Source organism: Aquarana catesbeiana, linkage group LG01 (assembly GCF_042186555.1).
Source record: "Aquarana catesbeiana isolate 2022-GZ linkage group LG01, ASM4218655v1, whole genome shotgun sequence".
Classification (NCBI taxonomy): domain Eukaryota; kingdom Metazoa; phylum Chordata; class Amphibia; order Anura; family Ranidae; genus Aquarana; species Aquarana catesbeiana.
The window spans coordinates 902408645-902431786 of record NC_133324.1 but is presented as its reverse complement, the minus strand read 5'-3'; the positions used below and the strand labels follow the sequence as shown (position 1 = coordinate 902431786).

At 43.8% G+C, this 23142-nt stretch overlaps 1 protein-coding gene across 3 annotated transcripts in view; it reads right to left on the bottom strand.

The window, feature by feature from the left end:
- Positions 1-23142, bottom strand: part of REEP1 (receptor accessory protein 1) — a 169955-nt gene that overhangs the window by 24138 nt on the left and 122675 nt on the right. For 2 of the 3 annotated variants that reach the window (XM_073610975.1, XM_073610974.1), the window contains exons 6-8: positions 20894-21056; positions 13488-13523; positions 215-372 (exon numbers count right to left, since the gene is read on the bottom strand). In XM_073610975.1, the coding sequence (XP_073467076.1) occupies positions 215-372; positions 13488-13523; positions 20894-21056 (357 nt within the window). The remainder of the gene's footprint in view (positions 1-214; positions 373-13487; positions 13524-20893; positions 21057-23142) is intronic. The other variant, XM_073610976.1, reaches the window with a different exon arrangement.

Here is a 23142-nt window from a genome sequence, read left to right as displayed (position 1 = left end):
TTTTGGGTTTTCACTAGCCATAATCTTCAAAATTAAAAGACAGAAATGCTTGAAATATATCAATCTGTGTATAATGAATCTATATAATATATGCGTTTCACTTTTTGAATTGAATTAAATAAACTTTTTGATGGAATTCAAATTTTTTTAGATGCACCTGTACTACACGTAGCAATGAGCACTTGATGTAAAACAGACCATCATTTACCCATACCTCCACAGGTCTTTCCTTCCGCCGAGGAGGTTTGCATATGGTGGGTTTTTCCAGGAAAACTATCCCACCATCATCTTCTTCATCATCTGAAATCACCTCTTGCACCTCATGGATTGTGTCATCGACCACCTTTGTCTGATTCATGTCTACCTCAATCACTAAGTCCAAATCAAGCTACACAGCATAAATAAATATCACCATGAAACACTCATTTCACTGCATGGCAAAATAATTAACAGGGTTCTATGGTTAGTGAACACAACCACACGTTGAAACGAGGATTTACCGCAGATAAACCAAACCATAGACAGACCACTCTCATTACACCGCATTAAAGGGGTATGCAAACTGGGTACTGGCATTAGCAAGGGGCACTGCAACCAACATGCACTAATCAAATATTAAAGTGAACTCAGCTCAGAAACATTTTGTGTTTTGGAGGGTGGAGCGAAAGGGGGGAGAGTTTAAGGGTCTTTTTTTTTTTTTTTTTTTTTTTTTTTATTACAGCGTTAGTGGACCAGCAGCCCTAAAGTCAGCTTTTGACTTTTGGTCCGCTTTCAAGTCAAGTTTCGCAATAGATTTGCTAATATTTACATTTTTTTTTTTACAGTGTTTGTCTGTCCTTCATTTCTATTCTTTTCCTACTATAATGTTCAACAAAGCTTTGCTAAACATTACTGACAGATCAACAGATTGCTGGAAAGGGAACTGGGAAGTTACAGTCTAGCAGATATGAAATGGCTAAAGTCTAAAACGAGGCTAGGATGTTTAGTGGACAGTCAGACCAAGGTCATACAACTATGACTGGGATCAAAGCCCAAAAGGTAAATTGAAGTGAAGCAAGTGGTACGGTCTTTTTCGAAGAGTGGTTTTGGTTTTCCTCTATAGGAAATGCTCTGGCCTGTGGAAAGTCATCTAAACCTTTTTTGAAATTTGTGAAGAAGGGTTTAGGGGTGTAACTACTAAGCATGGGGCCACAGTGAAAAATTTTGTTGGGGCCACCTGGCGACCTCCCACAGTGGTACCTGCCATTGTCCACTGTGACAATACTGTCATTGATCTTAAAGTGCAACTGAAGTATTAAATATAAAAAATAAAAAGAGACTCTGCCCAATCAAGATGGGGGAGAAGATGCCAACACCGACAAGGCACTTTGTGGGCGTCAGACTGTCGAAGCAAGGTAAGTATTGCGGAATTTTAGCTCCACTTTAACAAAGTATTCCAACCTCAAGGATAGACAACAGGAGAGCTATTGGCATAGTCTGTACACACTACAGACCAGTGTTGTGTATCTGTGGACGGGACTCGTCAGGAAGGAGTGGGGCAGCAGTGCAGGGGATTCACTTTTAAACTTTATTTTCCAGTTAGCTCCCCTGCTCTCATGTGCTTACCAGTCTTTAACAGTATATCAGATCTGAGATCTCAGGGCCTTAATATAAATTCTAAGCCCTCCCACCACACACAGCAAGCAAGTGCTGAAAAAGGCAACCTAGTAGTTAGAAAAAAAAAAAGAAATGTGAGTTGTATAAGTGATAATAATACCAATCACTATGTTTATATGATTACATGTGTGCTAATGTTCACTGTTGGCTGGGCTGTACAAAAAGTTCTAAGAGCAAATATTTAACACTGCCAAGACAGTTTTACTGTATAGAGAGGGATTTGTGATTAGCCTGGGTTTTGATATGCACTCCTGTACATCTAGCTCTCTTGGCTGGAAACCTCAGGGTCAAATGTTTGCCTCAACACCTTCCCTAATGGCGTCCCCTACCACCACAGACCCCATAGCAGCAGTGTGGGCCGCTGTGAGTATAATTATGCTACTCAGACGGTTAAATTCCCTGCCATTTTTATAGCTTGATTTCAACTGCTAATATCCTCATGCCCCTAGCTGAAAAACAGCACAGATTTAAAGGCCAGCTATTAAAGTGGATGTAAACCCTCTTCTATACCCATTGAAGTGAACAGCCTCCGATGATGCACAGAGATTAAACAAATCTCCCTACATACTGTAAGTTTTACATGCACATCTGCTGCCTTCAGCTTTATATAATCTTTAGAAAGTGCACATCGCATTAGAGATTTCCTCTTCCTGTTCAGCACTGGGAGTGGATTCTTGGCATACAGCCAAGACAGCTGATTGGAGGAAAGGCGCGCACCCCCCTCCCACTCACATAGGCAGAGACTTGCAGAGCTGTCAAGTCAAGCTCTCTAATCTAATCTACAACCTCAACCTCCCAGACACAAATTTTAGGCTGGTTTTATCTTGGTTGACAGAGAACTTGTCAGAAATTATCATGCTGATAACAGAGCAACAAAACAGCAGAAACACATGGGACTCAGGGCTTTGGAGAGAGATAAGAAAACACTACAGGTATATGTGCTCAGGTCAAATTTCATGAATCAGGTTTACATCCACTTTAACTGTACCTTATGATGCAGCAAGCTACCATTTTCCAGTAAAGGAGGACTGCTTTATAATACTATGGGAACAGTTAAATGGGTTGTAAACCCTCAATGTTTTTCACCTTCTATTCACCATTCTATGCATGAAGGTGAAAAAACTCCTGTGATGCAGCTGCCCCCCAGAGCCCCTTTTTACTTACCTGAACCAGGTCTTTCCAGTGATGGGGACGAGCACACCAGCTCCAGCCGGTGTCTCGGGTCCTGATTGGATAGACTGATAGTACCGCAGCCATTGGCTCCCGCTGCTGTCAATCAAATCCAATGACGCGGGAGTCGGGGGCGGGACCAAGTCCTGCTGTCTGTGTCAAAAGATGCAGCAGCAGGACACGGGAGTGTGCCCGCAGGAGTACCCGGAGGGAGAGTGGAGCGGCTCTCCAATGGGGCATTTGAGAAGAGGAGGAGCCAGGAGCACCGCTGAGGGACCCCAGAAGAGGAGGATCGGGGCCACTCTGTGCAAAACCAACTGCACAGAGGAGGTAAGTATAGACATGTTTGTTTTTAAAAAAATAAAAAAAGCTTTAGTTATCCTTTAAAGTGGATGTAAACCCCCCCCCAAAAATAATTAAGGCTTGCACCTTGTACAGTCTTGAGTTAATCCAGCTCTGAGCAGTCCTCTTATCTTTTTTCGGTGAGATAAAAATGGATAGACAGAGAAATAGGAGTCCTTTCTCCCCCTTGCTGTGAGTGACAGGTGATTTACATACCTCATGCAGGAGCCTGAGGGAGACATTCTGTGTACTTCAGATCCCCTCCTCCTTTCTTCTCCAGCTCTCCCAGGATTGTCTGCTCCACACCTCAGCATGATTGGGCATGCTAAAGTCATGTGGTGACGTTTCTGGGTTTTGACTGGATGTTAGTGATCATAGCAGAAGTTCAGTGTAAGAAATACATAGGAGAAAATGAATGTTGACAAGGGGAGTGTAGAGGTGGGCGGGGAGTCTACTGACATCACGACTCCACCCACCGAGCCCCGGACAACAGACCCACCCACAGAATCTGCAGTTTTTCGGGTCTCATAACAGACAGAGGGGAGACATTTGAAAGGTAAAGATACATGCAGGAGGCATGTATATCCTTATAGATAACCCCTATGGCAGTAGTTTAGAAAGGATGAGAGTGGGTTTATGGAGTAGTATGGAGTTAAGGCCGGCAATAGCTGGTTCGAATATAAGTTTATTGAGCAGTAACTGGCCAAGATTCAAACCATGTATGGGCAAGCTGATTGTACCAAGTTGATCAATCGATTAACTTGGGTACAACCAGCCTGACAGATTTTACATGCTGGTATAGCTGCTAGCAATAATCACTGTCTTCTCCCGATGGTGACAGCTTTCCCCTCCAGAAGAATACAATGGCTCAGCAGGAGGGAGACCCCTTTCAACACTGTCTGTGCTTGCAGAAAAGAAATTTGCTCTGTGTATGGCCAGCGTAAGAGCATGGAGGAAAACACCTAGTTAACAGATACTGAACAATACATGTCTGCTACAATCTTGGCAAGTGTGTCAACAAGCACTTAGAAAATGTCATAAACCATGCATGGAAACCATCAAGTGAATGTTATCCAAACAACAGTTATTTTTTTCCAGACAGTAAAAGAGCCCATCAATTATGTAGTAGAAAGCCAACATGCTTATCAGGACAAACCTGGTTAGTGGCAAATAATGGAATCTACAATGGAATCTTTATATTTTCTTAGGTTAGTTAAGTTCACTACAAATATAGCTAATTGCTCATTGGTTGCTATAGGGCAGGGTTTCTCAACCAGGGTTCCATGGAACCTTTGGGTTCCTCCAGACTGGTTGCTAGGGGTTCTTTGAGAAATGAGCAATTTCTGACTCCCAAATAAGCTCCCACTGACACCATGAATCTTTTTATCTGTAAGAGGGAAATTCATCCCAATGTCCACAAGTGTATGGAGCTTTTTTCCGACTGACCATCACACTAATGTATTTTGAGTTGTAGATATAATCTTTTTTTGCAGGGGTTCCCTGAAACCAGAAAGCTTTTTCAAGGGTTCCTCTGTGTTTAACAGGTTGAGAAAGTTTGCTATAGGGTATAAAAACTAACTAGTCTTTAAAGGGAAACTAAACCCTCCTAACCTTTACAGCCAAGGAAGCTGTCATCTTAGCCTCTGTTTGATCTGCAGTTGCCATGGTGCTGCACATGTATTCAGTTATAACACCGACATTTGATGGCTTGACAGTTCTGTTGAGAATACAAGCAATTGTGACAGGTATCATTCATGGCATGCCTTGAATGTAATGGTTTTGGGAAACCATTAAACCAAAGGGTTTAGTTCTGCTTTGAAGGTGAAGTACAGCCAAAGCTCGTTTGGCTGTACCTCTCCTGTGGATCACAGGAGTGCAGTACTTTCTGTAGTGCTGTGACCCATTTTCAGCAGACAGCGGGCTGAAGTCTGCTGTCTGCTGATGTCACAGAGCCGATCCGTGCTTGGGCAAGATCGTGACAATTGAGTTGGATCCGTCCACATGCCTGGGCCGGCACCCGGCTCAGCCTCTCAGCGAGCATCTGAGAGCCTGAGCTGGCCGCTCCTGCCCACTCCACAGCCCAGCGCTCCAGTGAGCGCGCGCGGGGGGGTGTCAGAGCAGAGAGCTGTGAGAACTGAGCGATCAACAGTGTTCAATTGCTCGTTTTTCAGTGTTAGAGGGGCCAGGGGACTGATGCTGCATCAACCTTCTCAAAAAATTCTCAAAAAATACAAAAACCCATACAGCTCTTTTAAGTACTGACTGTTGGAAGACTTCCACCTAGTCATTACAGGGCACCATAGATCACTGTACCTTGCTATTCAATGAAAACTCCTTGTACCTTAACAAGTAAACTTAGGTTTTGCTTAGGTGATATAGAAAGTTCTGAACGCAAAGACTGCAGAGTAACTAGCATTTTCAAATGGATATTAGCAATGACAGCCTACATATTGCTGCATGATGATGGTTTCTAGCAATAGGTCCCTCAGACACCCAGACCTATTGTGGTGGTCTTTTCATTATCAAAGGGGAATCTGGCTGTGCAGTGCTGTCAAGATGGGGACATGGACCCAAAGGTATCATCTGGTGTCCACAATATTGGAGAAGGGTTTTCATGTTTCAATTTTATGGTAGGTTTGCTTTAAGTTAAAGTGTGAAGAACTATTTTCAAAAGAAGACCCTTTAGATTTCTACAGGGGAAATCATTTATGAAAACTGGGATACTTTAGACCCCTGGTGCCCAACCTGCATCCCAAGGGCTGCATGTGGCCCTTTATATAATGTGCAGCCCTCTGATCTCAGCAGTCTGTAGTGGGAACGTTGACTAGAGTAATAGCAATGATCTCTGCTAGCCTCATGCAACATGTTCCTAGTTTCGTATCGTCTTCTGAAGCATATCCCCAGCTAAAAATGTAGCCTGTCCATTCTCTCTCACCCTCATTTCCTTTATTAGGTCTGCAGTTTCTGATAGTCCTCTCAAACATTACATATATTGATCATTATATGCAGCCCTTCGGTGATGTCAGGGGCCGCATTTGAGGCCCCCTTTAGCTCATAGGTTGACAACCATTGCTTTAGACTATCAATTGCAGTTCATTGTAGATTCCTTGTGAAACACTCAGAAAACAACAGTGCCAAAAACCTCAGCAAAGGCATGCAGAATGACACTTACACAGAAGCCCAAGGCCAGGACATTGTCACATATGGGAAAAAGAAACAGCAATGTTACAATTCCATGTTCCTCCAGATTCACATGAAAACCTTCATCCACATAAATGTAACTTCTTTATTTGGAAGGTCATAAAAACATTCTTTATTGTGTAGGCGGCCCGATTAATTAATAGGCAAATCCTTACATTCTCAAAATGTAAAAAATCTGCGCTAGGTTCACAAAGTAAAAAGCAGCTTGCTAAAAAATTTTGATACCAATTCCTATTGTAAATATAAAGCAAAGCAGCGCTCCAACTCTATGATATAAAGTGCAAAAGTGCAATATGGAACATCAAACAATGAAATGTGAGAGAGTGCAAAATTAGACTCCCCTAATAAATATTCATATAATTTATCTGAAATGAAGAAAAGCTACACAGTGCAAAAGTGCGATATGCGACAAAAGACAATAAAAATTGTGTAAAAATGTCAAATTAGATGTCCATTACTAATATACATATAGTTCATCAATAATATTAGATAAAAAGAACTGAATCAATAATAAACTCCTAAGGGTACAAAGAAATACAAATTGAAGTGTATTTAAATGCCTATATATATCACGCATCTAAAAAGAAGCTGACACATGCGGCCTGGTATGGTTCAAGAGAGGGGGGGGGGCGCTCGTTCCCGTTCCTGACCTGGATAAGCATCCGGTATGGATTTTGGGGGGACCCCACATCATTTTTTTTTTTTTTTTTTTAGTTGGTGTGAGGGGTCCCCTCCGAATCCATACTAGACCCGAAGGGCCTGGTATGGACCTGGGGGGGGACCCCACGCCGTTTTTTTTTTTCACAATTTTTTTTCTTTTTTGCCGGCAATTTTTTTTTTTTTTACATTCATGATGACTCCTTAGCAACCAGCTATATACAGTGTTTTAAACAGAAAAATAAAAAAATGCAAAACACATCAAAAACTGCATCACAAACACAACACGCGCTCCCTTTGACCTGTTTGAGAACAAGAAGAAAAAGAACAACATTAAGCTGTACGTGCGCAGAGTGTTCATTATGGACAGTTGTGACGAGCTGATCCCAGATCCCACATTTCTGGTGCGATTCCATTGAAGTCTATTACAAGCAAAACGCAGAAAAAAAGTCCCCGACCCTTTCCAAAAACACACTGGCTGAAAAACACATGGAAGTGAACATGTACCATAGGAAAACATGTTAAATGGACTGTAGTGCGTTTCTGCAAACTGCAAAACGCACTACAAAACACATAGGTGTGAACCTGGGGTAAATGAGGCAACACCTCACTTTACAAAGAATACCCAATCACATGCGAGGAAAAAATAAAATAAAAACAGCATTTTTGTTTGCACATGATTGGATGACAGAAGTCGGCAGAGCTTCCCCTCATTTACTCCAGTAAACTCTGGAAATGAATGACAATATGTCATTAATTTCATGAATGACCTATTGCAAAAGGACCATTGACTGTGCATTGGCTAGATAAAGTATTCTACATTTAGCTAATGCTGCTCTGATATAATGTCATAAAGCAATATACTGAGAACTGGCCTCCATCCCGGGAAGCACTTAACGTCATCAGGCACTATATAGCGTGACCTTCTCAATATGTTCTGCTGTAAATTTTCAATCACACAGACAAGGAAAGTCCTTTTTCCGACAATAGCTTGCAGTTATCAATTTACAAAGACCTTTTAGCAATTTTATTTCTGCTCAAATTTAGAATGCGGGATGGTTCATTAGACAAGCCATACAGATGTGACAATTAATCTAATGGAATCAGAGCTACTTCCTGCTAGTCCTCAATGGTGTTGGTGAGTTCATGTTCACCAGTGTTACTGCACCTCATAGAGGGACTCTTATCAATATATTATTTTACTAATTAGGAAAATTACAAATATTAATGTACGTATGGCCGAAATGTATTTTAATGCTCCATGCACACTAGCGTTTTTTTTTTTAAGCTCCTGGAAGCTGTAATTAGCATATTTCCTGCTCCTAGAAGCTAAATAGTGTTATCCTATGTGTCCATGCACACTACAGTAGCATTTGTTTGAGCTTCAGTGTCTAAGAGCAGAAAAAAAAAGTTGTATTTGTAGAGTTTTTTGAGCATTTTTTTTCAGCAGAAAAAAAAAATGCTGAACACTCCTAAACACCACTAAAACTCCCCTATATTTTCTTTATGTACTGTAAAAATGCTAATAAAATGCCAGCACAAAAAAGCTATTATCACAATTTTTCATCCAGCATTTTTTTTTTCTAGCGTTGAGCTCATAAAAAAAACGCTAGTGTGCATGGAGCCTTATAGTTTTCAATAGAGTAGGTAAAGTGGTTGTTAAACCACTATAGTATAAGCATGCCATCCCCTCTGTTAAATAACATAATGTTTCCCTGTTTCTGTGCTGTATAAAAAATATGCCAATTTGTACCTAAATCAGATTGTCTTCTGACGCTCACGTGACTCCTCAGCTCTCTCCTCTCCCCAGCTGACAGCTATAGCGGGCGGGGCCGAGCACTTCCGTTGACGTTAGCCGGGGAGGAGAGAGAACCGAGCAGTGGCGGCTATTTTTTTTGGGGGGGGGGAGCAGCAAACAACAACCCCCCCGGATCGTTTGGCAGGGGGCACACCCCCCACTCCCCGCTGTCAGTCAGTTGGTTGGGTCACCCGCACCCCCCATCTCCCCACGGGCGGTGTCGGTCAGTCGGTCGATCATCCAGCCCCGCACTTACCCCATTTAGGTTGCGGACGGGCAATGGGTGGCGACTTCCATCGGGTCTTCTCCCCCCCTGCATCACGGCGGGTTCCGCCGTGCATCTCCTCCCTCCTCCTCCTAGGCGTCCAATCTGATCACCTGTCCTTTCAGCCAAACAGGTGATGGGTCTCAGGACTCGCTTCCTAATTGGCCGGGAGGAGGATCAGCATGACAATAGCAAATATTCATTTGCTATTGTAACACGCCTGGGTCGGCTCAGTTCACAGCGCTCTGCTCCCCGAGCCCACTCTATTTTGAAGCCTATTAGAGCCTTTAATGGACAGGGCGCCCCTGGAGCTGACAAGTCACATGGGTGCTGGGAGACGCTCTGATATAGGTACAAATTGGCATCATTTTTATACAGCACAGAGGCACATAATGTTATTTAACAGAGGGGATGGCATGCTTATACTATAAATATGATAGCAGCAGGAGAGGAGGATCGTGGAGTGGATGGAGCTGACAGATTGGGAGGGGAGGGGGAGAGGATGGGAAGAGCAGAGAGGAGAGCTGCAGATGACGGAGGCACCTAAACTGATGATGGTGTCAGGGCTCAGCAGCCATGATAAACCGTGGTCAGTTTACAGGGGGAAGGGCAGAACCAGGCAGGATCAGTCAGGTATTTCTGGTGATACAAGGGGCCAAATTGCAGTGCTGTTATTCATGCTGGGCACCCGCGATTGCTCCTGAGAGAGACAGAACGGAGATCTGTTAATGATCTGTCAATGTAAACAGACAGATCTCCGTTCAGGAGAGGGAGGAGACCGATCTGCTGTTCATACTAAGTATGAACAGCCATCGATCTCCTCCTCCTCCAGGCAGTCCCATCCCCCCACAGTTAGAATCACTCCCTAGGACACATTTAACCCCTTGATCACCCCCTAGTGTTAACCCCTTCCCTGCCAATGACATTTATACAGTAATCAGTGGCTATTTTTAGCTTAGATCGCTGTATAAATGTCAATGGTCCCTAAAAAGTGTCAAGTGTCCGATCTGTCCGCCGCAATGTTGCAGTCCCGCTAAATAATCGCCGCTAACCACCATTACTAGTAAAAAATAATAAAAATGCCATAAATATATCCCCTATTTTGTAGATCAGTGGTCATCAATCCTGTCCTCAGGGCCCACTAACAGGCCAGGTTTGCAAGATAACTGAAATACATCACAGGTGATATCATTTGTTGCTCAGTGATTGCAGTATTCTAGTCTGCATCTCCCCAAGGTAATACATAAAACCTGGCCTGTTAGTGGGCCCTGAGGACAGGAGTTGATGACCACTGTTGTAGATGCTATAACTTTTGCGCAAACCAATCAATATACACTTATTGCAATTTTTTTTACCAAAAATATTTAGAAGAATACATATCGGCCTAAAGTGAGGAAGAAATTTGTTTTTTTTATAGTTTTGGAGGGGATATTTATTATAGCAAAAAGTAAAAAATATTGCTTTTTTTAAATTGTCGCTCTTTTTTTGTTTATAGCGCGAAAAATAAAAACTGCAGCAGAGGTGATCAAATACAACCAAAAGAAAGCTCAATTTGTGGGGAAAAAAAAGGACGTCAATTTTGTTTGGGTACAACGTCGCACGACCGCGCAATTGTCAGTTAAATTGATGCAGTGCCGTATCGCAAAAAATGGCCTGGTCAATAAGGGGACAAATCCTTCCTGGGGTGAAGTGGTTAAGGGAACAGGAATTCCCCTCTTAGTTGTCTTTGGATCAGGTTACCCCATCGAGCGATTTACCCTCACCTATTCTCTGCATGACAAATGAAAAATGTTGGTTTTTCTATCACTTTCTGTCTTGGTAAAAATAGTCAACTAACAAATAAAGAGGGTGAATTTCATCTAGAAAGGATTCATACATTATTGAAAAAATAAAAAAAGCAGGGATTCTATCTCTTCCTAATTCTAACCACATAATAAAAAAAAAACAAAAAAAAAAAAAACAGACAAAACAGCAACTGTGTTAAATTTTCAAGTTTACTTGTACTGGAGTTGTATGCACTCCTTTGTAGAACACACACATGCAACTCTATACCTGGTAACAAGGAGGGCAGTAGGAATGTACTTTCTGTGCTGTGCAACTTCCTCTCCTTCTCTGTTTCCAGCCTCACTAATCATATTACAACTTTGCCAAGGCAGCTTTGATTCTCATTATGTGGCTGTGAGAAACTTGTTAGTACTGCCATCATTTTACGTCAGGCATTCATTGTGTTGGGTCAGTGTTTCTCAACTCCAGTCCTCAAGGCGCCCCAACAGGTCATGTTTTCAGGTTTACCATTATTTTGCACAGGTGATTTGATCAGTTTCACTGCCTTAGTAATTACCACAGCCGTTTCATCTGAGGGAAATCCTGAAAACATGACCTGTTGGGGGCAGTAAGAAGGGTGTTCCAGCATCACCAGCAGATGTGTTTCAGGATCACCAAATAATAGGCAAAAGGGAGAGGGGAGGCCTGGAGCACTTCAGCAATGTGGGGATGAAAAAAATCTGAACTACTAAGTAGCTACGCTTTGCTCCCTCTCAAGATCTACCAAGAATGAAAATGACTCAAATTAAAAATTGTACATTTAGACATTACATGCCTAGAGATACACTTTAAGCTGGTGATACATTACTATAAATAGGTTTTCTTACTTTCATTGTAAGAAATTCTCATGCAATATTAAAGCGGTATTAACCCAAATGCAAAATTGCTACTTTTGAATCATTAGATGTGGTGGCTGCATTCTTGTATTTAGGCCTCTTCACCTGTGATCTGGCCAGTAGCACCCCCTGTATTGGAGTGCCTCCATTCTGGATAAAGGAGCACAGAGGCACCTTTGATCAGCAGCATTGTTAATCTGGGGGTAGGGTCCCTTTAACCCCGAACATATATGAATTACACAGGTTCTGAGGCTAATTTAATGCAGGTAAGGCGCCAAGTGAGTTTAATTACCACCTTAATCAGCCACAGAAACTGGGTAATTAATATTTAAAAGGATGAGGGTAGGGGAGTGTTAGATGCACTAGTAGAATAAAATACACTAACAAAATTAAAGCAGCAGTAAACCCCCCTACAGTTTTCAGCCAAGGAAGCTGCCATCTTGGCATCTGTTTGATCTTCAACCGCCATGGTGCTGCACATGTGATCAGTTATGACGCCATTGGATAGTTTGACAGTTTGGTTGAGAGCACAACCAATGTGACAGTTACATGGTACATGACAGAAATGTAACTGTTTTTTGAAACTGGCAAATCGATGGGTTTACTTCCACTTTAAGCAGAACTCCAGCTAATACTTTATTAACAGTTAACAGCAAACTGTTTTTTTTTCGGGGATAAAAGTTTTACAGGCAGTCCCCGAGTTACGAACGGGTTAAGGACTGCCTGATTGTTCTTAAGTCGGAAGCGCATGCGCAGAACGGCAGAGACGTCGTTTTCTGCTGTTTTCCAACGTCGTTTTCCGATGTTCTCCACTGTTTTCCCATGTCGTTTTCCGATGTGCCCGCCGACGCCGACGCCTCCCGTTTGTAAGTAGGAGTTCTTTTGCAAGTCAGAGGTTCATAACTTGGGGACCTTCTGTACATAAAGAAATAAAAGCTGACCATTGTATAGTAAGCACCCCATGTCAGTAGTAAATGGTTTGCCTCGTCCCTGTATTTGCTACATCTGCAGGACAGCTTGTTCTGCTGAAAAATAACAGACTGGCTGCATCACAAGGTGAAAATAAAAGAAAGCTTAAAAAAGAGACCGAATGCAGCCATCACATCTAAGAATTGGTAAGCTGTAATAAATTAAATGTTTGCTCTTTGGGTTGAATACTGTTAGTACCTGAGCATTAGAAACAAAAAGCGCACTCCAAGTGTGTAATAAGAATAATGAACGCATACAGGTATTCATTATATGAGATTGTAAGCTCTAACGAGCAGGGCCCTCTGATTCTTACGGTTTCAAATTGTATTGTAACTGTATTGTATGCCCTTATGCTGCAAAGTGCTGCGTAAACTGTTGGTGCTATATAAATCCTGTATATTAATAAAATTAAAAACTATGTCATGAATCTACACCCCCTTCCTAAATGACAGTATTGATATCTCGACCAACATTGCTATGCTCGTATTTGACAGTAGAGGGCGCATGATCCCACCGATAGACATACAAAGCTCCAACACAAGACTCCAATCCTAAGCATAGAAAACCTTCATGCATGAAAGCCACAATGCTGTCATCTTGCCCTGCTCTACAGATGTCCTCTAGCAAAGATTTATGGTTAGAAAACAAATCTGATCCAAAATGGGGATACCAGTAAAATGATGTCTTTGCACACAAATGATTCTCATTCCAAGAACAGGCAATTGACAGCTGTGAGGACAGAAGCCTTAGATGGAGCCATGGCACTCACCTCGCAGGACTTTGCCAGATGGACAGCATGAACACACTGCAAAAAGTGGCAGCATTATATGAGTGTATGGCATTATTATATGTAACTCAGACACAAGGAAATTCTCCTACGTGTTGTTGCCCATCTGTGTTTTCAGTAACAGAATTATTTTGCAGGTTGGGAGTGGAAAACACGGTCGGACTGATGAAAAGTTGTTCTAAAGAATGTTTCCAAACCTGGCCTGGACAGGCATGGTAATACAGCGACGAAAAGGGATGATCGCCAAGCCTTATCATTGAATAGCAATAGCGAGCGTCTAAATAAAACCAATCGATCAACTTTTCCATCAGCTGGGGTATCTTTTGGAACTTGCACACATAATGATTAAAGCTGGATACACACTATACAATTGTCTTTAGATATTTTCCTTTAGATTTACCATAACCATATAATATGAGATCAAACCATAATGCCCCGTACACACGGTCGGACATTGATCGGACATTCCGACAACAAAATCTATGGGATTTTTTCTGACGGATGTTGGCTCAAACTTGTCTTGCATACACACGGTCACACAAAGTTGGTCGTAAATTCCAAACGTCAAGAACGCGGTGACGTACAACACGTATGACGAGCCGAGAAAAATGAAGTTCAATAGCCAGTGCGGCTCTTCTGCTTGATTCCGAGCATGCGTGGCACTCTGTGCGTCGGAATTGTGTACACACGATCGGTATTTCCGACAACGGATTTTGTTGTTGGAAAATTTGAGAACCAGATCTCAAATTTTGTGTGACGGAAATTCCGATGGAAAATGTGTGATGGAATTTTTGTGTGATGGAATTTCCGACAACAAGATCCTATCACACATTTTCCATAGGAAAATCCTATCGTGTGTACGGGGCATTACAGTTTCAATTTGTATGCAATCAGGCAAGCCCTCGCACTACATGGTTTTGGTAAATCTAAAGGAAATCAAACAACAAAAGTTGTATAGTGTGTATCCAGCTTTATGCCGTGTACACACGATCGGATTTTCCGACAAATGTTGGATGTGAGTTTGTTGGCGGAAAGTCCGACCATGTGTACGCTCCATCGGACATTTGTTGGCGGACTTTCCGCCAACAAATGTTGGCTAGCAGGTTCTCAAATTTTCCTCCAACAAATGTTTGTTGTTGGACTTTCCGATCGTGTGTACACAAGTCCGTCACACAAAAGTCCACGCATGCTCGGAATCAAGTACGAGCCAGAAGCGCTCGGTCTTGTAAAACTAGCGTTCACAATGGAGATATCACATACGTCTTGTATGTCACTACGTTCCTAATTGTTGGCCAACATTTGTGAGACCGTGTGTATGCAAGACAAGTTGGAGCCAACAACCTTCAAACAAAAATCCACAGTTTTCTTGTCAGAAAGTCAGATCGTGTGTACGGGGCATTAGGCTCATTTCACACCTGTTCGTTTTTTTGGTGCTTTTTTCACCACGTCTTGGCCATGTGTTGGTAGGTTTGCAGTTGTGCCATACTCTTTCCATATTCAGATGATGGATTGAACAGTGCTCTGTGAGATGTTCAAAGTTTGGGATATTTTTTTATAACCTATCCCTGCTTTAAACTTCTCCACAACTTTATCCCTGACCTGTCTGGTGTGTTCCTTGGCCTTCATGATGAGGTTTGTTCACTAAGGTTCTCTAACAAACCTCTGAGGGCTTTAAAGAACAGCTGTATTTATACTGAGATTAAATTACACACAGGTGGACTCTATTTACTAATTAGGTGACTTCTGAAGGCAATTTGTTCCACTAGATTTTAGTTAGGGTTATCAGAGTAAAGGGGGCTGAATATAAATGCATGCCACACTTTTCACATATTTATTTGTAAAAATAAATTGAAAACCATTTATCATTTTCCTTTCCACTTCACAACTGTGTGGCACTTTGTGTGGGTCTATCACATAAAATCCCATTAAAATACATTTAAGTTTTTGGTTGTAACATGACAAAATGTGGAAAGTTTCAAGGGGTATGAATACTTTTTCAAGGCACTGTATTTGTCAGTGAAGGCCTATTCTTAGAGCTTTGCCCACAGAGTCCAATATCAAAGGGAACTGCAAGAGTGCAACAAGAATGTTCAAGATGACCCTTATTACAACCTCCGCCTGGACAAAATCTGTGACCAAACCAATAAGGTGCCCCCCTTACTACAGCCATGGACAGCCTTGATGTTCCAGAACTACGAATGTCAATACTTATCTTATTACAGTAATGCTAGTAATTAGATGCAATTACCTTTTACGGAAATGTATTATCTAAAATAATATATAATTTGTATTGTCATTCAATTAAGTGACCACAATGCTGAGATAATTAGCAGTGACACCATCACATGCATACAGGACAAAGCTGGCATTCTCTATGACCTAAGTGACAAATGACCTAGAGAATAAAGTCTATCCTACAACCAGTTCTGTGTATTCACTGTAATTATGTTCTCTCATTTCTGCTATGTACAATACTGCTATTATTCATGTGTGTTCTGGTAATGTGGGGGGGGGACATTTATATATAATGACCTCATGCACTCAGCCCCAGTGATCAATACTGAAACTATTGTAGCTTCAAAGACAAAGAAACTACAGCATGTTGGTTTTCCAACACTTATTAAGCCTAGTGCCAACCATCTTCTCTTGCCTCTGAAGAAAAACATCAGCCAACCTAAGGCCTCATACAATGTCAATTTTGGGCATATTTCTGCATCCAGGAGATATAGACTATATTATCAAAAGTATTGGGACGTCTGCCTTTACACGCACATGAACTTTAATGGCATCCCAGTCTTATGCCCCGTACACACGGTCGGATTTTCCGATGGAAAATGTCCGATCGGAGCGTGTTGTCGGAAATTCCGACCGTGTGTGGGCTCCATCGGACATTTTCCATCGGATTTTCCGACACACAAAGTTGGAGAGCAGGAGATAAAATTTTCCGACAACAAAATCCGTTGTCGGAAATTCCGATCGTGTGTACACAAATCCGACGGACAAAGTGCCACGCATGCTCAGAATAAATAAAGAGATGAAAGCTATTGGCCACTGCCCCGTTTATAGTCCCGACGTACGTGTTTTACGTCACCGCGTTCAGAACGATCGGATTTTCCGACAACTTTGTGTGACCGTGTGTATGCAAGACAAGTTTGAGCCAACATCCGTCGGAAAAAATCCATGGATTTTGTTGTCGGAATGTCCGAACAAAGTCCGACCGTGTGTACGCCCTATTAGTCTGTAGGGTTCAATCAGTGGCGTTGCTATGGGGGGGTGGGCCACACCGGGGCCACCACCCGCCGCTACAAACTGTATTATACAATTATATTGCAAGCTATGCAGGGCAGCGAGGCTGCCTATGACACTCCGTCAGGTTAAGCTGTCACTCGGCCCCTCTGGGATCTCCAATATCATTCCCGTGGACGGAGCTGGGGGTGTGGCTGCCCCCTCCACTCCTCCCACAGACGCCTTCACTATGGCTGATCCCGCAGCTGAAGGAGATAGAGGCGAGGACTCAGCAGCCCCGCCCGGGTCTTCATCTGCAGGAATGATTCTGTAAGTTACTGCACAGTGCACACTATCACTGCACTGTCCTGACCTGCCCTATGCCACCCCAACCTGCCTAATACCACCCCAACCTGTCCTATACCACCCCAACCTGTCCTATGCCACCCCAACCTGTCCTATGCCGATCCCAACCTGCCAAAAATACCACCCAACCTGTCCTATGCCACCCCAACCTGCCCAATACCACCTCAATCTGTCCTATGCCACCCAACCTGTCCTATGCCACCCCAACCTGTCCTATGCCACCCCAACCTGTCCTATGCCACCCCAACCTGCACTATACCACCCCAGCCTTGCACTATACCACCCCAACCTGGCACTATACCACCCTAAGCTATCCTATGCCACCCCAACCTACCCTATACCACCCCAACGTGGCACTATACCACCCCAAACTGCACTATACCACCCCAAACTGCATTATGCCCCCCAACCTGCCCTATGCGACCCCAAACTGTCCTATGCCACCCCAACCTGCCCTATATCACCCCAACCTGCCCTATGCGACCCCAAACGGACCTATGCGACCCCAAACGGACCTATTCCACCCCAACCTGCCCTATACCACCACAGCCTGCCCTATGCCACCCTAACCTGCCCTATACCACCCCAACCTGCCCTATACCACCCTCTATACTATGATTTACAGGGGCCGTTTGGGGGTGCGCCCCGTGACCATGCGCTGCCTGCAGGGCACTGGGCAGGATAGGGGGGGGGGTGACACCATGTTTGCCGCACCAGGTGACACCAACCCTAGTGACGCCACTGGGTTCAATATTGAGTTGGCCCACCCTTTGCAGCTATAACAGCTTCAACTCTTCTGGGAAGGCTGTCCACAAGGTTTAGGAGTGTGTCTATGGCAGTGGTTCCCAACTCCTGTCCTCAGGACCCACTAACAGGCCAGGTTTGCCAAATAGCTGAAATACATCACAGGTGATATCATTTGCTGCTCAGTGATTGCAGTATTCTAGTCTGCATCTCCCCAAGGTAATTCTTAAAACCTGGCCTGTTAGTGGGTCCTGAGGATAGGAGTTGAGAACCACTGGTCTATGGGAATGTTTGACCATTCTTCCAGATGCGCATTTGTGAGGTCAGCCACTGATTTCGGACGAGAAGGCCTGGCTCGCAGTCTCCGCTCTAATTCAACCCAAAGATGTTCTATTAGGTTGAGGTCAGGACTCTGTGCAGACCAGTCATGTTCCTCCACCCCAAACTCACTCATCCATGTCTGTATGGACCCTGCTTTGTGCAATGGTGCTCAGTCATGTCATGTCTCAGTCAGGAAGGGGCCAACTCCAAACTGTTCCTATTGTCCAAAATGTCTTGGTATGCTGATGCCTTAAGAGTTCCCTTCACTGAAACTAAGGGGCCAAGTAAAAACAACCCCACACCATAATCCCCATATCACCAAATGATTTGGACCAGTGCAGAAAGCAAGGTCCAAAAAGACATGGATGAGCGAGTTTGGGGTGGAGGAACTTGACTGGTCCTAACCTCAACCCGATAGAACACCTTTGGGATGAATTAGAGTGAAGACTGGTAGCCAGGTCTTCTCGTCCAACATCAGTGCCTGACCTCACAAATGTGCTTCTGGAAGAATGGTCAAATATTCCCATAGACCAGTGGTTCTCAACTCCTGTCCTCAGGACCCACTAACAGGCCAGTTTTTAAGAATTACCTTGGGGAGATGCAGACTAGAATATTCCCATAGACATATTCCTAAACCTTGTGGACAGCCTTCCCAGAAGAGTTAAAGCAGGTATAGCTGCAAAGGGTGGGTCAACTCAATATTGAACCCTATGGACTAAGACTGGGATTCTATTAAAGTTCATGTGGGTGTAAAGGCAGGTGTCCCAATACTTTTGGCAATATAGTGTATGTACTTGCATAAGCTCGCACACAAAGCCTAAATCCATAAAAGTGACTTGTGCGCATCCAGAGATTTACAACCGTGCATGGGTTTATGTAAGTACAGCATATCTCAGAGTACAGACACTCAGTACTATGGGCAACTGTAAACTCAACTCCCTCCGCTACTCTCCCAGCAGTGACTTAACAGTCCCCCCCCCCCAAGTAGGGGTTCAACAACTCTGCCTCCCTCTGCTCTCCTCTGAGCACTCACCCAGGGGGGAGAATATACTGAGTTCCAGAGAGATCCAATTAATGCAATGTCAATTCTTCTGCTTTGAGAATACATTTCCCCACAGTGCCTGCAGCTACAGTACAAGGCTTGTTGGGGGCATGTTTTAAAGTTCATTTACTGGTTAAGAATATGCAAATACTTGAATATTCACAGCCTGAATATCGTACAAGCCACCTTTGCATTCTTACCAGGAAAGTGACACAGCAAGTGACAATCCGCAACGTGTGGCAGGTGACGTGGCAAGTGACAATCCGCAACGTGTGGCAGGTGACGTGGCAAGTGACAATCCGCAACGTGTGGCAGGTGACGTGGCAAGGAACAATCCCCACCTTAGCAGAAAAGTGACACAGCAAGTGACAAACCGCAATGTGTGGCAGATGACGTGGCAAGTGACAATCCGCAACGTGTGGCAGGTGACGTGGCAAGGAACAATCCCCACCTTAGCAGAAAAGTGACACAGCAAGTGACAAACCGCAACGTGTGGCAGATAACAGGGCAAGGGAAACCACAGCCTGTGGCAAGTGACGTGGCAAGTGACAATCCGCAATGTGTGGCAGGTGACGTGGCAAAGGAACAATCCACAACACGTGGCAGGTGACGTGGCAAGGGACAATCCGCAACGTGTGGCAGGCGACATGGCAAGGGACAGTCCGCAACTTGTGGCAGGTGACATGGCAAGGGACAATCCGCAACCTGTGGCAGGTGACGTGGCAAGGGACAATCTGCAACTTGTGGCAGGCGACGTGGCAAGTTACAATCCGCAACGTGTGGCAGGCGACGTGGCAAGTTACAATCCGCAACGTGTGGCAGGCGACGTGTCAAGTGTCAATCCGCAACTTGTGGCAGGCGACATGGCAAGTGACAATCCGCAATGTGTGGCAGGTGATGTGGCAAGGGACAATCCGCAACGTGTGGCAGGCGACGTGTCAAGTGACAATCCGCAACTTGTGGCAGGCGACATGGCAAGTGACAATCCGCAATGTGTGGCAGGTGATGTGGCAAGTGACAATCGGATTTTGGCTTTTTCATCAGACAAAAGCTGGATGTGCAGGCTATAATATTTTTGTCAGGTGTGAACTCAACGTCTGATTTTCGTACGATAAAAAATCGTAAGAGCAAGACTACGCATGCTCAGAAACGAAAGAATACATACAAAACTATTCAACACGTTACGTCACTTCTGACGTTGTATTCTGTCGTACGAACATTTTCGTATTGTGAGTAACCTTCACTTTCGACATGAGACTAGCATACCACAAAAAACGGACGTTCGGACGTCCGAAAGTCTAAGCGTGTGTATGAGGCTTTACAAATCCTCTTGGCAAAGCTGAAATCCTTGTAACGTTTGAATGAGGGGTTCAAATGATAGAATCCCCTTTTGTCAGAATGTGTGTGTGTATATATATATTTTCAAGCATTTAGCTGTAGACTGAGGATTATTTATGTACATCAACAGTGTAAACTGCGGTGCCTGGTAGGAACAATGTCCCTCATAAATCTGCATGCTGGGCTTAGATTGAGTGAAACAAACGCACTTGTCTGCTGTAAGCTACATAGTTTGTGTATTGCTGAAAATGGCAGTTGTGAAAGCAGTGTGATCACAGTGACACATAGGACATACTCAGGTGAGAAGGTGACAAGGTGGACAAGGGCGAATTTTTATGACATCACCACCAACCTGATGGCTCGCTGCCCTGGGTTGCACTCCGAGATAATTTAGACTTAGTGGTTTTGCTCGTTGTGCGTGGTATGACCGGAGACGGTGACGGGCTTTCCCCACGAATGCTAGACAGGTCCTGCATGCTGAAGCTCCTTAGTCTTTCTGACAGCGCCCCCTGTCCCTGGAAGAAGGGGAAAAAAACATTGCTTACTTTAAAATGATCCATTTTTTTTTCTGTGCTGGCTTTTTAAGTGCAAGTAAACATAAAACAAAAGTTAACGTAAGCAAAAGAAACACTAACTGCTCAGTGTTCTAATACAGAAAGTATAGAAATAGCATTTTAAAAATTGAAATCTTAATTTTCAGAGGATTTTCAGTTTTAATAAGGAGATAATAAAACTATTAGGTAGTGTTTTAAAATGTTCACATTTATTTTTATTATTCATTAGTGTTACAATAAAATGTGGCATTCACTTGGATAACATATATTATTGTATAACTATAGGCAAAACTTTTTTTTGTTTTGTTTTTAAAAGAGTGGAGAGGGATTAGAAATTCAGTCGTTATTTTCCTGTCTGTGACCCCGTTAGAGAGATTCCCCCTCTCTATTGGTCCTGTTTACCATTATCATTGAAAGTGAACGTAAAAGAAAACCCCAAATTTCGGGTTGTCCCCAGAAAAGAAATATAGGGGAAATCTTCCAACCATCCAGTTCAAATTCCCTTAAAGTGTTACTAAACCCACAACAGTAAAATCAGTTTGTATGCAGTAAAGCATGTTTGTTATACTCACTGTGGAACCTAAGGGGTTAATTCTCTGCATTGTGTAAAAAGGCTGTGTGATCTTGTCTTCTCTGATCCTCCCTTTCTTCCACTGTCTCAAATATAAAAAAATAACCTGATAATTACAGAGTCAGTGGACAGGCTGCCCATGCGCAGTTTCATGTGTATTGAGGTTTTTTTCTTTCTTGGGAGAGTGCATGTGATCAGCACAGGGCCAATCAGCACTGTCCAGACAGAGGGTCAGGGGTAGGGTTGCCACCTGTATGGTTTTCCCCCGGACAGTCTGGTTTTTGAATGATGTGTTCGAGTTTACTTCTGCCCCAGACCCGGACACATTATTCACATGGACTGCACCAAGAGTGACATGTCTCTCTTCTCCTGACAGCAGCTTGGTTCAGCAGAGCAGAGTGTCATGTATCAAAGCTCCTCCCCTCCTCCTCTGTTCTGTACACACACTAGGAGGAGGGGGGAGCAGGGATGCACTGATATCAGGTCTGTAGAAAGTTTTTATTATGCTCTGTAGATGGAAGAGGGAGGGAGAGAGAGCGGCTGGAAACAGGGACAAGGTAGAAAATATGTGGAGTGATCAAGGGGTTAGGAGGATATGTGCTGGGGGGCTTTGGCAGGAGGAAGATATGCTAGAAGTGTAAATTGGATTTTAAAACTGATGACCCCTCCTAGCAGTATCTCTCTTCCTTCCCAAAGGACCCCTCCAGCACATATTCTACCCCCCTACTCCTCCCCCTTGCACTGGCCCTCTTCTCTCACAAAGTGCCCCCCAGCACATATCTGACCCCCACAAGTGCCCCAGCACATATGGGCATAGGCTGCATATGATGGGCACAGAGGCTGTATGATGGGCACAGAGGCGGCATATGATGGACACAGTGGCTGTATGATTGGCACAGAGGCAGTATATGATGGGCAGAGTGGCTGTATGATGGGCACAGAGCCTGCATATGATGAGCACAGAGGCTGCATATGATGGGCACAGTGGCTGCATATGATGGGCACAGTGGCTGCATTTTATGGGCACAGTGGCTGCATATGATGGGCACAGTGGCTGCATTTTATGGGGCACAGTGGCTGTATTTTATGGGGCACAGGGAGGCTGCAATTGATGTTTTTTTTTTTTCAGAATTTCTCAGCTTGTTTGCGCCCCCCAAAAAAATTTTGAGAACCAGCTGCCACTGCCCCCCAGCAAATATCTAACTCTCCCCACCCCCTGCTACCACTAGCCCTCTCCCCAGAACATATCTGACCCCTGCATTCCATGCAGAACACTCACAATTCAGCCACGCGCACTGTTTGCTGCGTCGAGCTATGCGCCACATTACTACTCTCTTTCACGTCACCAAAAGTGTCCCAGGTCTTTTACAATCTTATAGCGTATAGTCCCCCCAGCCCCCCAAAAGAATGCCGCCACTAAAGTGTTTGGGTTTGGTTTGAAGAAAAGGTGGCAACCCTAGTCAGGGGTCCTGCATT